Source organism: Sander lucioperca, chromosome 14 (assembly GCF_008315115.2).
Source record: "Sander lucioperca isolate FBNREF2018 chromosome 14, SLUC_FBN_1.2, whole genome shotgun sequence".
Lineage (NCBI taxonomy): Eukaryota > Metazoa > Chordata > Actinopteri > Perciformes > Percidae > Sander > Sander lucioperca.
Window position 1 is genome coordinate 2,868,475 of NC_050186.1, and position 16,212 is coordinate 2,884,686.

At 39.9% G+C, this 16,212-nt stretch overlaps 2 protein-coding genes across 2 annotated transcripts; one reads left to right on the plus strand and one right to left on the minus strand.

Moving 5' to 3' along the window:
* Positions 1–3,634: 3,634 nt before the first annotated feature.
* LOC116062986 (putative UDP-GlcNAc:betaGal beta-1,3-N-acetylglucosaminyltransferase LOC100288842) lies at positions 3,635–12,985 on the minus strand. The gene is made up of 3 exons (XM_031317807.2): positions 12,877–12,985; positions 5,090–5,277; positions 3,635–4,989 (listed from the first exon to the last, which is right to left on the minus strand). The coding sequence occupies exons 2-3, from the start codon at positions 5,093–5,095 to the stop codon at positions 3,916–3,918; spliced, it is 1,080 nt and encodes a 359-aa protein (XP_031173667.1). The 5' UTR covers positions 5,096–5,277; positions 12,877–12,985; the 3' UTR covers positions 3,635–3,915.
* psmd5 (proteasome 26S subunit, non-ATPase 5) lies at positions 7,783–12,191 on the plus strand. Its single transcript, XM_031317805.2, has 10 exons — positions 7,783–7,955; positions 8,769–8,913; positions 9,028–9,141; positions 9,223–9,351; positions 9,635–9,744; positions 9,916–10,058; positions 10,191–10,382; positions 10,466–10,575; positions 10,675–10,815; positions 11,001–12,191. The coding sequence occupies exons 1-10, from the start codon at positions 7,783–7,785 to the stop codon at positions 11,256–11,258; spliced, it is 1,515 nt and encodes a 504-aa protein (XP_031173665.1). The 3' UTR covers positions 11,259–12,191.
* Positions 12,986–16,212: the final 3,227 nt, after the last annotated feature.

Genomic DNA, 16,212 nt, shown 5'->3' on the forward strand with positions numbered 1-16,212 from the left:
AATGTTTTGGCAACTTTTTCAATTCCACAGTAACAGTTTTGGTCTTAAGTAAAGTATTTCTTTTTGTGGACATAAGCCACGAGTTAGACCCTGCTATGGACCTTATGGACCACAGCTAGGATGGACTAACAACTCTTCAACTTTTTAAAGGAATAGTTTGACGTATTTGGAAATACACTTTCGCCACTTTCTTGCCGCGAGTTAGACAAGGCAAAACAAGGAGGTACTGTTGATTATAAAAAAGTTCAAACCATGCTTAATGTTATGAAAACAATGTCCTTTTGGTTTAAATGTACATAATGGACTCTGCAGCCAGATCTAATCAAATAACTACACTAATCAACATTTGACATGCCTCACCCCAACCCAACCTTCTAATAACTGATTAAGTCACAACTGTCAATTTGCATACTGGAGAAAGACTCATTGTCTTCACAGGAAAGGTAACTGTTGTCTTGGCATTTTGGGGAGCCACTCCCTGCTGGGCCAGACTGATTAGAACAAAGGAAATGCATATCTCTGTAAACTTGAGTAGAATTGGCACTACCATGATAAATGACCCTTGTCTTGACCTGGAGTAACTTGACAATTCAGAGGTAACCCCTTTTGTCTTGAGAGACATCTGACCAATAACAAAGGTTTTCATTTGAGGTACCACCCTCAACTTCTAGGGAATAAATTTGTGTGACTGAGGTGATTTCAGGACTGCAGACTGTGACCTCACAAGGAAGCATGTCTGTATGTCCGGTGCTTGCAGTGTATTGTTTTGTCATTGTCACATGACTGATTGATGTGACTCCAGAACGGAGATGCATGTTTTCAGTCCACTGTCAGCTGCAGTGTAACATTTGCTTTTTTTCATGTCATTGTTCATCATGTTGTTTATTAAACCTTTTGCTTAACTTTCAATTGGATCCTAGCCTTCTCCTTCGTCCTCAGGAATCAAACGATCACGTCGTTCTTTTAATTTTCTTACAGTACCACTCTCATATCAGATGGTTAACTAAGCTGGAGCCAGTTAGCTTAGCATAAAAACTGGGAGCAGGAGGTAAACAGCTGGCCTGACTCTATCAGAAGGTAAAAAAAAGCAACTATAAAGATAACAAATTAACACCTTATGTTTTTGTTTAATTGTTACAAAGCTGATGCCCAGATTGGGCAGCCACAAGCCAAACTGTTTCCCCCTGCTCCCATATGCTAAGATAAGCTAACCATCTTCTGGCTGTAGCTTTATATTGAGTGGACAGATATGAGAATAGTATCAATATTCCCGACAAACTCTTTGCAAGAAAGTGAATAGGTGTATAACTATTCCCTTACTGTAAGTATTAAGATGCTTCCTCAAAGGTTTCTATTCACTATTAGCAGTCCACCACCAGCATGCCTAAAAGATATTCTCTTCAACAGAGTATCCGGTTAACACTTGTTGCCATTTGGATGCTTCACAGAAACTCGTGGCACAAATGGGATGGTAGTGATCATTCAAATGTCAAAGGCCTAAAACTAAAGCAGGATGGGGCCAGTTGTTTAGGAACAGACAGACAGAGCGCCCAGGTAGAGATGTGAGGCCAGGGATCATGTGGTGCTGAGGCCATGAATGGAAGGTGTTGATGCTAACTAATCCAGATTAATCCTGGAGAGCGATCCCGGTTCACACTGATGGTATGCCAGACAAATTGTTGCTATGACTGGTCGCCAGCCAGAATGATTGTAGACATGCTGAGATGTTATTCTTTGAATACCTTGGCCTGATGAGGTGAGACAGGCAGCCAGGGAAAGCTTTGCAGACACAATGGAACCTGGCCAATGTGGAGTAGAGAGTTACAGTGTGAACCACTGGCAGGAAAACAGAAGAGAAAAGGTTTGTAGAACACCCAAACATTTTTGTTTGGTCAGCTCGCGGGAGTGGGATAGAGGCCAAACTTTCCTTAAGGGGAATTTAGGGAGAGCAGCAGTAGTCTGAGCAGCATTTAAAGGACATAAAATGCTGGAAATCTAAAATGGAGGTGAGACAGACTAATTTCATAAAATACCAATGATCACACCTTTCAGTCAGGCTAAAACAGTAAAGATAATTGTTTAATTTACATTCTAGAAAAAAGGGTGGCACATGTTTATGTTAAAGTGCCCATATTATGAAGAAATCACTTTTTCTGGGATTTGGGATGTTATGTTGTGTCTCTGGTGCTTCCACACATATACAAACTTTGAAAAAAATCCATCCATGCTGTTTAGAGTGAGTACGGTTTCTGAATGTGTCCTGCCTTCAGTCTCTGGGTGAGCTGTTCAAAATCGGCACGGCTTGTGACGTCACAAGCCGAAACAAGCAGGCTAACCGCAACATTAGCTCTAACGCTAGCATGCTAATGCTAGCATGCTAACGCTAGCATGCTACCTCGTTCTCAATAGCAAAGCACTGCTACAACACACACAAGTTCACCATAATCTACAAAAGAACTACTTACATGTGCGCCCTCATTTAGAAGTCTCCCAGCTAATCCTGCCTTGTAACTGACCGAAGTTGTAGAAAGCCATGATCTACATCTGAGCTACTGCGCATGTGCAGTGCAATCAAAGATAGTACAGAAGAAGAAGAAGAAAAGAGGTCTCACTCTGTAGCTAAAACAGAGACCAGGTGAAAAGAGGATCTGCAGCAGTGAGAGAGAGCGGTGCAGTACAACACAAATATGGTGTTTTTTGAAAATTAAACCATGTAAACCTATTCTGGTACAACCTTAAAATACAATTATGAACCTGAAAGTGAGCATAATATGGCTGCTTTAATACTGAAAATGCTGAAAACATTTATGTTGATTCTGGTAAATGTTTCATGTGTATTGACTGATCCCTGCAATTTTTACCATTAGCCCATCAATATTGTATAGGTGAAAATGTGCAAAGTATTTCTGTGAGTTTTCCTCAGGCTAAATCTTCACTGAGGTATACATATGTGACAAAGTTGTTGATGTTTCAATTGATATGTCAAATACCATTATTTTAAAAGTCCATCAGGTTGTTTTGGTCCTAAACTGCCTTTAAAGCCATTATCAAATATATAAAACAACTACAACAAATTAAATATTCCTTATAAACAGAACATTTTGTTTACCTATAGTAGATGAAAGAAATGGGACCATATCTTCAGATTATCTTGATTCTGTGATATTTTATTGACAAATGTAACAGATTCCTATGGTAAATACATTTTTTCTTCTTTTATTGAATCATAATTTGTTTGCCAGGGGAACATTTTAAGTACAGATGTCTTTTAAAAATGATGCAGATGCCAGAATTTGTTTTGTACATACATATTGTTGTCAGAGTCTCCACAACACATGTCCACCCACACAGTTGTTCTCAATGATTCTGCCTGATTAGACCTCGTCTCAGGACTGTGGGCAAGTGCAGACTGTGCTTCATTGACATCTCCCTGACTCACCTGCTTGTTACTGCATGAGTAAAAAGGGCAATACAACACCTTTAGTCCTCTGAGGTCAAAGTAGGAAAACACAGGCATGACAAATAACATGGAAATAAACACGACATTTACTGAGACAATGATGATGCAAAATTCACTTAAAGAAAGAAAGAAAAATAACTAATTATTCCTCTATTGTACAATTTGCACTGCACAACATAAATCTGGCAATATGGAATATATTACAGTGTTCCTGGTTGATCATTTACTCATTTTAGCGATCTTAGCCATCGTATGAAGAATTTAACACATATTTATCTATCAACAATACTGACAGGAAAAATGCAAACACTGGCACACAGGTAGGCTACACAAGGACAACACACTGTTTTCTTTTAACCCCCACTTCCTGTCAGTCTCCCTTTCCCCAAGCACAGGCATTAACTAATCACACATACTCTAAATTACCGTGCGATTCAGCTTGGCCCTTGGAGTTGCTAGAAGGACAGTTTATCCAGGTACGTCAGGGCTTTGCAGGTCACCAGGCCATAGTAGGTCTTTAACAGGGAGCATTGTTCACCCTTCTGTCCCAGGTCTGCCCACACTATATCTAGTTCATGGCTTTCCATTCCAGCTGAGCTGAATTGATAGCGGTAACAGCAGGCGTTGTAGCGGATATGTTTCTCTCCTGAGAACCTGCTACTGTGGGTTGGTACCACACCAGCCTTCTGAGCACAAAGGCCCACAAAAACATCAGCTGGCACAGGTGCACGAACTTCTGCAGAGGCAACATACACTTTTCGGACCACATCCTGGGATATAACATAAGCTGTCCCTTCACAGTATTCAGGCAGGTACTTGTCAGGGTAGAGCGCTGGGGGTAGGAAACCAGGACTGTTGGGGTCCCTGTCAGGGGAGTCTCTCTGGATCACCCTACCTAAATAAAGGTCCTCAGAGTGCCTGTGCAGCCCGAGTAGGTAGCCTCCGATTGCAGGAAGGTTGATAAACACAGAGTCCTTAGTCAGCAGAACAAAGCGTGCCACGGGACAGAAGGCAATCACCCAGCGCAGTGCCAGCACTGTCCTTTCTGTTGGGCCACGGAGGGACGAGTCAGACACAGCATGAACCTGGACCATGTCCCCATGGAGGTCAGACTCTATCATGAGGGCCTTTTGTGCAGCGGAAGTCTCTGTTGATCCTAAGAAGAACAGTATCCGCATTGGGAAGCCTTGGATGAGCGTTTGGTTAGCCCATGTCCTCCTGACTGCATCTCTTTGGGTGATATTAGCTGTGGAGCTGAAGACGAGAGTAAGGAGGAAGAGGTCAGAGTTTCTGCAGGCATCAGGATTTGTGATGGGGTAGGCCAGGGACACATTCTCCCTGACGTTGCTCAGGTCTAGTTTCCTTGCTTTCTCTCTTACATCAACAACCAAGCCATCAGTGTAGACCCCAGGTGTGGGCTGCAGGAGGTACTCCTCGACAAAGTCTGCCCCAAACAACAGGGCATGGAAGAGGAGGACGTTGAAGAGGAGGAAACACCACTGGTGGGTACGCAGCTTGCACGGAGAGCACTGGAGCATGAGACAGTAAAAGAAAGAGTATGAATCATCATAAATGTAGCCAATCAAACTTACATTATAATTCATAAGCTGCAAATAATGAACACTGTACCTGCATGACACCTGCCTTAACAGCCTTGTTTTTTCTCTGTGTATTGGCTGTCTGTGACCAGAGGACCTTCTGCTGCAGTCAGTTCAACAATACTAGCTGACAGAGAGGGTTTCCACTTTCATGAAACTCTAGCAGCATGTAACCTTGCACCCCAATCCAGTCACATGCTTCATCAAGAGCAGTGTGTCCTGCATCATGCATACAACATTAATGATACAGAGAAGGAAGCTTTAATCTCATACCACAAGAACATTAAGGATCCCCTCCAGACATGTTTTAAGTGCATACGTACATGTGTTACGTGTGTCTGTTTTAAGGAGAGAAAAAAGAAAATGTCCCCCTATCAGCAGATGAATGTGAAAACACCCAGCCAGTGTCAAAAGCTGCACATGCAAAGGCTACATCAAACATACACATACATAAGCAAAATTGTGTGGATAGTATTAATGCTTCAGCTTCTGAGAGCTTGCAAAGGTTTATAACTCACTGCAGAAAATGTTAAGGGACCATTCGGTATTTATGGAATGGACCACCGGAGGAAAATAGGGGAGGGTCATGTCTTTTTATTTTATGCTGAGGGGAGGGTCATCCAAAATTTTTTAGTCGGGTGGGGGGGGTCACTCAACTTTTTTATTCATGAAAAGAGCAAAATTTCAAAGTGGCTTGTTTGGTGCATATTTATCCATGTAGCTCTCAGTCTCGGCCCCCTAGCAGATGGTTCTGCATACGCGGAGTTTGCTGGGGGGGCAGGAATGAGCACTGCCCCCCTGGTGGCTCAAACAGGTAATTGCATTGTTTCAAAAATGAGTGGAATAATTACATCTGGCATGACCAGATATTTTATAAATATCTTAAATAACACAAAACAACTAAATGGTGATAGGTAATACATCTGATTTCATATACTGCTTTAGTAAAAAAAATATTACCTGGCTGACGATGGGAGCAGCAGGACGCAAAAAACGAAAATTACTGTTGCACTAGTCTGGACATCTTGCCGTGCCAACCTTGCAATAAAGGTTTCCTAAATGCCATGTATATAAATACGATGTCAGCTTACTAATTGATTGCGGGTTTTGTATAGATTTGGACTTTTATACGTTTATTCCACTTTGTTTAAACGGCGAAGTGGAGAGGCCTCGTTCACCTGTTTGGAGCTGGCTGGTGAATGTGACGCTCGTATAGGCCTTGCTGGATACACCGTATCATTTACCTTTTTGTGGATCTACTTATCTCTGTGGATTACTTTTTTCTTGTGTCATTGGATTACGGCAAAATAGGGATCTTTTTTTCTCAATGTGTCTTAACGTTTTATGGTGAGTTTGGAGAGGCATCTCAACAGACTGTAGGTCCAACACTGATTGTTCACTGTTACATTTTAGTTGAATTTAAGCGTCTGTCTATTGAGTTCCAAAACAGCCGTGCCGCGATTGGATTTCATAAGGGCGAATTGTTAAATTGTTACAATGTAACTTAAAATCTGCTTTAAAAATAAACATATATGTTTTGGAATATAATGTTCAGCTTCGGCAGCTTTACCTATGTGCTAAAATATACAATGACGAAGCCTAGTGACAAGTTCATAGCAACCAGTGTTGAATTGGTTATAGCCTATATCCCAGCGTCCTTTGCTGAATGGTCTCAATGTTTTATTGTTTTATTTCATATGAATACTAGTTTACTAGAGGAGTAACTTAGTATTTGAAGTAATGCAGTAGGCCTAATGCATGAAGTGTGCATTTAGTTTCCATGCTTATTGTGTTTCCACAACAATGTTAGTGAGTAAATCTACTGAAATGGCCACCACACCATAACAGAGGAGTATGATGTGTAAGATGAGAATGCAGAGGTTAACTTGTGTATGTCATGACTAAATCAAATGGTTTCTGTACTTCTTTGCTAAGTGCAAACTTGCACACAAGGGGTGGGTCAATCCTCTTTTTCAAATCATTTTGGAGGGTCATAGGAAAATTATTACTGATGAGGGGAGGGTCATGTCTTATTAGGTTAGAGGCCACAAAACTCCTCCGGTGGCTCCTTAATTAATTAATGAACAGTCCCTAAGTGGAAGACATCTCTGTTGAAACCAAAAACAACATCAACAAACAATAAAATACTTCAGCAACCTTTAATGGACATACTTGAAATACCTTTTTTCATATAAAAAGCATAAGTGTTGCCTGTGTGAATAAATGCAGCATTCTGTTACACACAGTACAGTAGCCTACGTTCCCATAAATGAACAGAACAATATCTGGATTTTGCATTTGCATTACATTTGTATTTGCGTTTCCTCTACATTGGATTTATAAGGTTTAGATAACGTGTTGCTTGGTAAAATTGGTCATACATTAGGTTGAATATAAAAAGCCAAAGTTGTAGAGAATATCTTGCCTTGGTTAAACTTCATCATACTGTGTGTAGCCTAAAGCAAAAGTTGCCTTCCTGCAGAAGAGGGGAATACAAAAAAAGTGTCTAGAAATTGTATTATTTACCATAATTTCTATTAGACTGAAGTGGACAGGTTGAAAGAATATCCGAAAACAAGACTTTCTAAAATCAAATGGAGCCTCCCACACAGTCCAGGAGGTGGCGGTGATGCGCCTATAGTTGACTTTTAACCGCATAAATTATGAAGAAGAAGAAGAAAGTAGGCGGATTAGTTTGACGGTATTGTATTTACAAACGAAGTCATGGCGGCTTCCATTGAGAGTTTGCTGGAAGAAATCTCCGGTGTTGAAGATCCAATTGAAGAGCTGCAGAGTTTAAAAACTGCTTTATTGTCGTTACCTCTCAGCGCTTTGAGAGACTCAGTGAGCGGACAGCGTTTTAATGTGATATTCTCTCTGTTACACTCAAATGACAGGTTGGTTTAGCTAGCACAGTGCATCTAATTCACACTGTTTATCAAACTGCTGAGTCAGTCAGCTCTTAGCATGTATTATAAGTCTAATTAACAGTTATTTGAACATTAAGTTGATACCGGTAGGTTAAGTTAGATGGCTAGCTTGAAAACATAAGGCTGATTTTTACCCGGTGCTAATTGTTACCAAGCTAAGTGGCTACAATGCTACCAAGAATATAGTGCTGTGGACAGTGAACGTTTTCCGTTGTAGAACCCTGTGCTATTGGTTTTAAAATGAAAATTACATTACTGACTTTCATATTATGGGTATTTGTGGGGTGTTCATATCTATATCACAACATAAATCGCTGCTCATTTTACACACAGCCCCCCCAAATACATTTTTGACAGTGCAGATGCAGAAAGACTGAGTGACCGGGTTGCTACACTTTTCGTCCAATATGGAGATGAAAGAGCTGACAATTGGCACTTAAACTACACAGTCATTGTTTAATTTGATGATTTCTGTGCGCTGGAGTTGAGCCAACCAATAAAACATTGTCATTGTCAACACTGTCCCGATTCTCAGTGTTTTCCTTTCTCACTTTTTCATAACAATTTTGCTAATTGATTGTTTACATATTTTTTAAGCAAATGTGCCAGCATTCAGCGGTTACACCTTACATTTGAATATTTTACTGGTTTTCCTCTTGGTCTATGATAGAATTACTGTGGGCTTTAGTGCAATTTGTATATGTAAGCGTGAGTAATTAATTGAGAAAAGAATTGGGAGAGTTGCCGCCATAACGTTACTAATGTGAGTTGTGTTCACAGGGAGCAGGTTGAGCTGTGTGTGGCCATCCTTGAACGCATCTTAATGGCCCTAAGCCCTGTGTCACTGGCCCAGAACTACAGAGTGGAGCTGCAGGGGGGTCTGACTCATCCTAATGAAACTGTTAAGATACTGGCCTTGACGCAGGTAGCCTGCTCTCTCACACACTCGCACACACACACACACACACATATACACATATACAGTACAATTGCCTTTTAGCCTCTGACCTTGTCAAGTTTCTACATTTATCTCTGTCAGATTGGTAGAATGGTGGAGCACCCAGACGCTGCCACTGAAATCCTCAACAACCATGGCATTCTCGGAGCAGTGATCCATTCCATCGGAGAAGAGAAGTTGGCCGTGGCAAAGCAGGTGATTACTGAAGCACTGAAATATCCTGCATTGATATTTTAATGAATCTGCAGTTGGTGCAGTAATTGTTTCTTTTCTTAGGCCATCCAGTCCCTGTCTAAACTGAGTCACTCCAAGCCTGGCTTAGACAAATTGTTCCAGAGCGACCTGCTGAAAGATATAAAGGATGTGATGGCCATAAGTGACATTGTCAGATACAGAATATATGAGGTACGTTCAACGGTGTGTCACTTCGGGTTCACTGCGGCTGATGATGCAAAAATGGCAACTTGTTTTGTGTGACATACAGTTGTTTTTAATATAAATTAAAGTACATTTATTTTAATGGAATCAATGGAAATGATGACTAATCATAACAAGATATCCTTCCATAATGTGGGCATGAGGATTCAGTTGTATTAAATTTGGTCTGGAATGCATCTTAATACAGTATACACACATAAAACAGCCCTCATATTCATTCCCTAATAAAGACTTTTCTTGCTGCTTGCAGCTGGTGGTGGAAATCTCGTCCGTATCGCCCATTTCTTTCGGTTACTGTGCCAACAGCAGCTTAATTTCTCAGCTGCTTGGAGAACTGACAGGGGATGATGTGTTGATCAGGTAATAAGAGACAGAGATGTAAACTGAGAAGTTGTTGAAAATGATCATGTAGTTACTGCAAATTAAGAATTGCGATTTTGATTTTGACTGCTTTCACAATCCTTCCTTTTTAATGAGTGTCTTTGCTCTTCTATCATTATGTAAATTTGTATCTGTTGTCTTTTTCTCCAGGGCCACAGCCATTGAGATGGTGACCTCTCTAGCCCACAGTCAGCATGGCCGGCAGTATTTGGCCCAGCAGGGTATAATGGACAAGATCTCCAACATGATCAGAGGAGCAGAGACTGACCCTTTCTCCTCCCTCTACCTTCCTGGTGAGTCTCTTTAGAAAACTGCTCAAAGAAAATGCAGAAATGTTTTGATTATGTGGTGCATTCCTCTTATTTAATACAGCAATTCAGTTCTGCATTATTCAGTCCTTTACAGTGCGACTATTACTCCTATAGGTTTGGTGAAGTTCTTTGGAAACCTGGCCATTATGGACAGCCCTCAGCAGGTTTGTGAAACCTATCCGGCCTTCCAGAACAAGGTGTTTGAGATGGTTCTGGACCCGGACCCTGCAATGATCGGTGTGGCTCTGGACACTTTGGGAATACTCGGATCTACTGTGGAGGGGAAGCAGGTCCTTCAGAAAACAGGTTAGCTTGTTATTTGTTATTAATTCTTGTAATTACAGCTGATGTCTTGGGGTCTGTGTGACTGATTGTCTATGTGTCTTCAGGAGAAAAATTCAAGGCTGTGCTGTTAAGAATGAGCCAGCTTGCTAGTTCTGGAGCTACAGAGCTCAGAGTGCGCAGCTTGGACGCCATATCAGATCTTCTCACTCTACAGGTATGTGTGTGCACATATATATGAAGGCACTTTTTATGTCGTTAAAGGCCATTTTCAGAAGAAACAATAATTTTATGAATCTATAATGCTTCATTGCAGCCAGAGCAGCAGACAGAAGACCTCTTGGCCCTGACAGAGTCCTGGTTCCACCTTTTGTCTAACCAACCAATGGACATGATCCGCAACATCAGCACTCAGCCGTTCCCAGAGCTGCATTGTGGGGCTCTGCGGATATTCACTGTGAGTGTTCAGCTGTTAATAACTACCATCATTTCCTCCCTGTGTTACTGACCTTTTGATATCCTGTAAAAGAACAGTAGATATTGAAAGGTTGTATTTTGTATGATTACACAAAAGCACAATGCCGTCAACATTGCTCCAGTAATATTTCTCTTCATCAGTGGATATCTGTGTGTGTTTTTCAGGCCATTGCCACTCAGCTGTGGGGTCAGAAGTTAATGATCAGCACTCCCAGTTTCATGGAGTTCGTTTTGGATCGTTCAGCGGGTCAGACAAAGGAGGCCAAAGATGCTAAGTTTGAACTTGTGGGGTCACTTGTGGGTACGTCAACAGCAGCAGAGATACTGGGCAGCCAGCACTACATCCGTCTGAAGACTTATCTCCAAGAGGGACCCTACTATGTTACAGCTGTAAACTCAGTCAGCACAGAAGGAGCAGACTGATTCAAACACACAGATACACTTTATTGGTTTCTAATTTCTTAAGTAATGGGTAAGAGCCTCAATAATCTAACCGTGGGTTAACATATACTCTGCCATAATAAACGCATTCTCTGATAAATACATAAATGGTTCTAACAAATTAGGGCATGGTGCTCAGTTGATGAAAACTTCCAAGTTTTTCAACCAAAAAATGACAAAATGCTAAATGTTCCACAGTATACATCTCAACTGCATCAATAAGCAAACTGGTAAATGATGGTTTAACTACTTTGAGAAATAAATGAGTAATTTATCCTAATTACGCAGATTATAGCAAAAGTATCCCTTTCACAGTTGGAAACCCCTTATTGCAACACGCATAGATAGAAGTTCTTTATTGTCCACAAAGGGGAATACATTTTGCTCAGGTCAGTACAATACTAACCTACTGGCAATTAATGAATAAAAATAGACACCACAGTACAACACATGATACTAAAATACAATATAAACTTCCACAATGAATGTGTGCTGAAAAGCTACTCACAACTGTATCAAACCTGGTGCTATAATTGCACAAGCAAAGTCGCCATTATAAGATCATGGATACTGGTGTAATTAAAGTTTTATAAGATGTAAAAAATGTACCATCCAGGCACTTATACAAATTCACATCAACTATACACTACCTTTCAAATCAGACACCAGCTCTTGATTTACATGTTTTGTGTCAACATATTTTCTCTACTGAATGGAATGATTTTTTTGTATTAAAGAGGAAGCAATCTGACAACAGATGTGTTTGCTTACTTTTCATATTTCAAGGGTTGTAGCACAGTGACACACCCAGAAATGTGATACTTGGAATTTCAAACAGACCTTGAACCTTTTTTTAAAACTGCAATTACATTTTTTGGTACCAAATAAAATCAACGTTATGTTTATGATTTAAGAGATTAAAGGCATACATCTTTTTTTTGAATGCCACTTAAATAGTTTCACTGTCAACATGTCTGTCACAATTTTATATCTTGTGACAATATTGAAAAACATTTTCATCAGCACAATTCAGGAATCATTAATAGATCAGGGAGTATTTCCACAGGTTCGATTCTCCCAAACCATAGAGAATGAACACACTTTTAGTATGTTTAACTTGAATAGTTACATTTCGCAAATCATCTAAGATGACATGATCAAACTTTTATAGTTCTTAGTAGCCTTTATCATTTTCAGATGTTAATCCAACATGTGAGGTGATTTATTTGAGGTCTTCATGGAATAAACTGTAAAAAGTTAGTAAGATGAAGATTTGGTAGGTAGATAGCCATCTTTGGGTTTGATTGGAGATTTAAGTGGTGTTCTTTGTCATCTCCACTAGAGGGCAGCAGTTCAGCTCTGCCTCCCTCAGACACTATCAGATGTCAGGCAAAAGCTCAAAATCCAGTTTTAGATTATTGATTCTTAGTGGAAGAAGTACTCCAATCCTTTAAATAAAAGTGGTAATACCACCCTGAGAATACTCCATTAAAAGTAAATACAGTATATAACTTATAAACCTTAAGTAAAGGTAAATTATCAGTACTGAAGTGCCTCACTGGGATCAATTAAAACCCTGAATGTGGACATTTTAAATGACCTGGTAGAGCATGTGCCCATATACAGAGTCTCAGTCTTCGACCCAGCGGCCGTGGGTTCGGTTCCGAGCTGCGGCCCTTTGCTGCATGTCATTCCCTCTCTCCCCTTTTATGTCCAAGCTGTCATGTCAAAATAAATGCCCCCAAAAAATCTTTAAAAAATAGGGCTTCAGAAAAGTATTGTCCATTTTGTATGTTGCCACCTAATGCTAAAAATGTTTTTCTGCAGACCCTCCAGGCTCTGGCTGGGCCACTCCAGGACATTAACAGTCTTGAGTTGTCTTCGCTGTGTGCTCAAGTTCATTGTCCTGTTGGAAGGTGAACCTTCAGCCCAGTAGGGAGGTCCTGAGTGCTCTGGACCAGGTTTTCACCAAGGATATCTCTGTACTTTGCTCAGTTCAGCTTTTCCTCAACTCTGACCAGGCTGCTGAAAAACACCCCCACAGCATGAAGCGGTCTCCATGTTTCACCGCTGCGATGGTATTACACAGTGATGAGCAGAGCCTGGTTTCCACCAGACATTAGAATTGAGGTCAAACTGTTCAATCTGAGTTTCAGACCAGAGAATCTTGTGTCTCACAGCCTCAGAGTCCTCTAGTTGCTTTTTTTTTTTTTTTTGCAAACTCCAAGCAAGCAGGCTTTCATGTGTTTTTTACTGAGAAGAGGCTTCTGTCTGGCCACTGGTTGTCCTTGTGGAAGTTTCTCCCATCTCCACACAGGATCTCTGGAGCTCAGCCAGAGTGACTCTTCTCCACCAATTGTTTGTGTAGGCAGCCAGCTCTAGGAAAAGTTGTTAAAAACTTCTCCAATTTAAAAATGATGCTCTTAGGAACCTTCAACGCAGCAGTCTTTCGACCTCATGGCTTGGTTTTTGCTCTGATACGCATCGTCAGCTGTGAGACCTTATATAGACAGGTGTGTGCCTTTCCACATAATGTCCAATCAGTTGAATTTACCGCAGGTGGCTTCCAAACAAGGTGTAGAAACATCTCAAAGATGATCAATGTCATCGCAAAGGGTCTAAATACTTCTGATATTTCTGTTTTTTTTCTTCTTTTTAATACAATTGCAAACATTTCTAAAACCCTGTTTTTGCTTTGTTAATATGGGTGTGTAGATTGTTTAAATAATTTTAGCATAAGGCTACAACATAAAATGTGAAAAGAGTGAAGGGATCTGAAGACTTTCTGAATGCACTGCATTTCAACCATTTTTACTATGAATTCCCACAGGTAATAATATATACTTAGCAATCACTTAAGGATCTTTTTTTTATTTAGTAACATTAACATACAGTTTAACATATTTTTGTCTAAATGGCAGCAGCATATACAACATATTTCACTCCCGATTGGATTGTGTTGCTGCTGTCATCAGTAATTAAGCCATGTGGACAAATACTATATTGTGCTTAATGTATTAAATGGAGTATTTCCATTTACTGCCGCTTTATACTTCTATTCCACCACAATTCAGAGGCAAATATTATATTTTAAAATTCACAAGCTACCGAGCAGTATGTAAAGTGATTCAAATTAGCTCCACCTTTTCAGCTGCAACATTAAAGTAAGTGATGTACAATTTTAATCCAGCAATATAATATACATTATTCTGAAGAGGGCCATTCTGCATAATAAGTATGTTTACTTTTGGCTTGACACTTTAAACATAAGTTGATGCTTATACTTTTACTTGACTTAAATTTTGAATGCAAAAATGAGAATATTTCTATTGCATCACCATTTTCTTGCCAAGAGTTCAGGCTTTCTCCTTTTTTTATTACCACATTTCCGAAAGTTTTGCGTTACGATTATTATAAGTTACATATATATAATTACGTGGCTCTATTTGAACATATTCAACATTGTTCCTTTAATCTGCTGACAAACCCAACCACCCTGGTGGGATAATCTCACAGATGTCACTTTTCTCCAGCAGTAAAAAAAAAAAAAAAAAAAAAAAAGACTTCCCACTCCAGTCACAGTGAATGACTCAATCCCAAACATCCATCATAAACTTAAAACCCTTCAACAACCTTGTACCACCGTCACCCCGGTGAATCATAACGCCTCCCCCACGTCTCCTTCATACTTGCTCCAGTTTGCGTCATCAAAAAATCAAAGAAAACATCCAGTCAGTCAATCTTTTTGGTAACACTTTACTTGAAGGTATTGACATAAGAGTGACATGACAATGTCATGAACACATGACACTGTCATGACACATGAACTCTAACCCTAACCCTAACCCTAACCCTAACTTGTCATGACAAAAACCGAATGACACTTACTAAAATAAGCTTTTTGTCATAAACGTTTATGACTTATTTATAAACGTTTATGACACATTCATGACAGTGTCATGTCACGCTTATGTAGATACCTTCAAGTAAAGTGTAACCATCTTTTCTCTTGACATCTTATATTAATTTCTTCTTTTGGCACTTCTGGGAGCGTAGTGGAAGTCATTTTGCTTCCCCTCCTTCTTACACCTTATATGACTGTTCAGTGTTAGTGGCCCTCTCTTGAAAGATACAATTACAACATAGACACTGAAAGCCACCTCATGTTGCAAAACATTTTTAAACCCAGTTTGTCAGGAGTTTTCAACTGTTAAGAGATTCTTCTTCATGCAGATTTACCAAACTCAGGCTGTGCTGCAATCATCCTTTTTGGTATTACACAAAAATTTGCACCGTAAGCATTGCCTTTTATCTCAAGAGCGGCCTGTTAATCCCGATGATGCTGCTGGTCTCTGTACCTTCCTCTGCTGTCTGTTAGAGAGCGTGATAATCCTCCTGGGTTTCCTCTGTCTGGAAGGTGGATGATCTGAGCCCAGCACACTGACAGCAAGCTCTAGCTGTAAGGAAATGTGGGATTTTCAGATTTTACTTAAACGATGAATCATCCTATCATCTTCAAGCCATTGTGTTTCTCATCATTCTTCTGTCTGTCATAATACCCACATATCATAACTGTGATTAGTTTGTTTACCTATAGTTCAAGAATCCTGATATGTTTGGTTGTCTTAAGGTAATATGTTGCATTGACTTGTTATAAAAGAGATTTTGTTTTGGAAAGATATATAAACATGCAGAAGTAGGCAAGTTCTGTACTTAAGTGCAATTGTGAGGTACTTGCTTGAGTATTTCCATCTTATGCTACTTTATTCTTCTACTTCACTGCATTTCAGAGGGAAACAATGTACTTTCTACACATCACTACATTTATTTGACAGCTTACTTTACTTTTGTAATTCAGATTTTTACGTTTCAGATGTCTAGGAATTGTTAGCAGTTCTACCCTTTTTTAAACGGAAAGTAAAGTATTTGAGGCCCA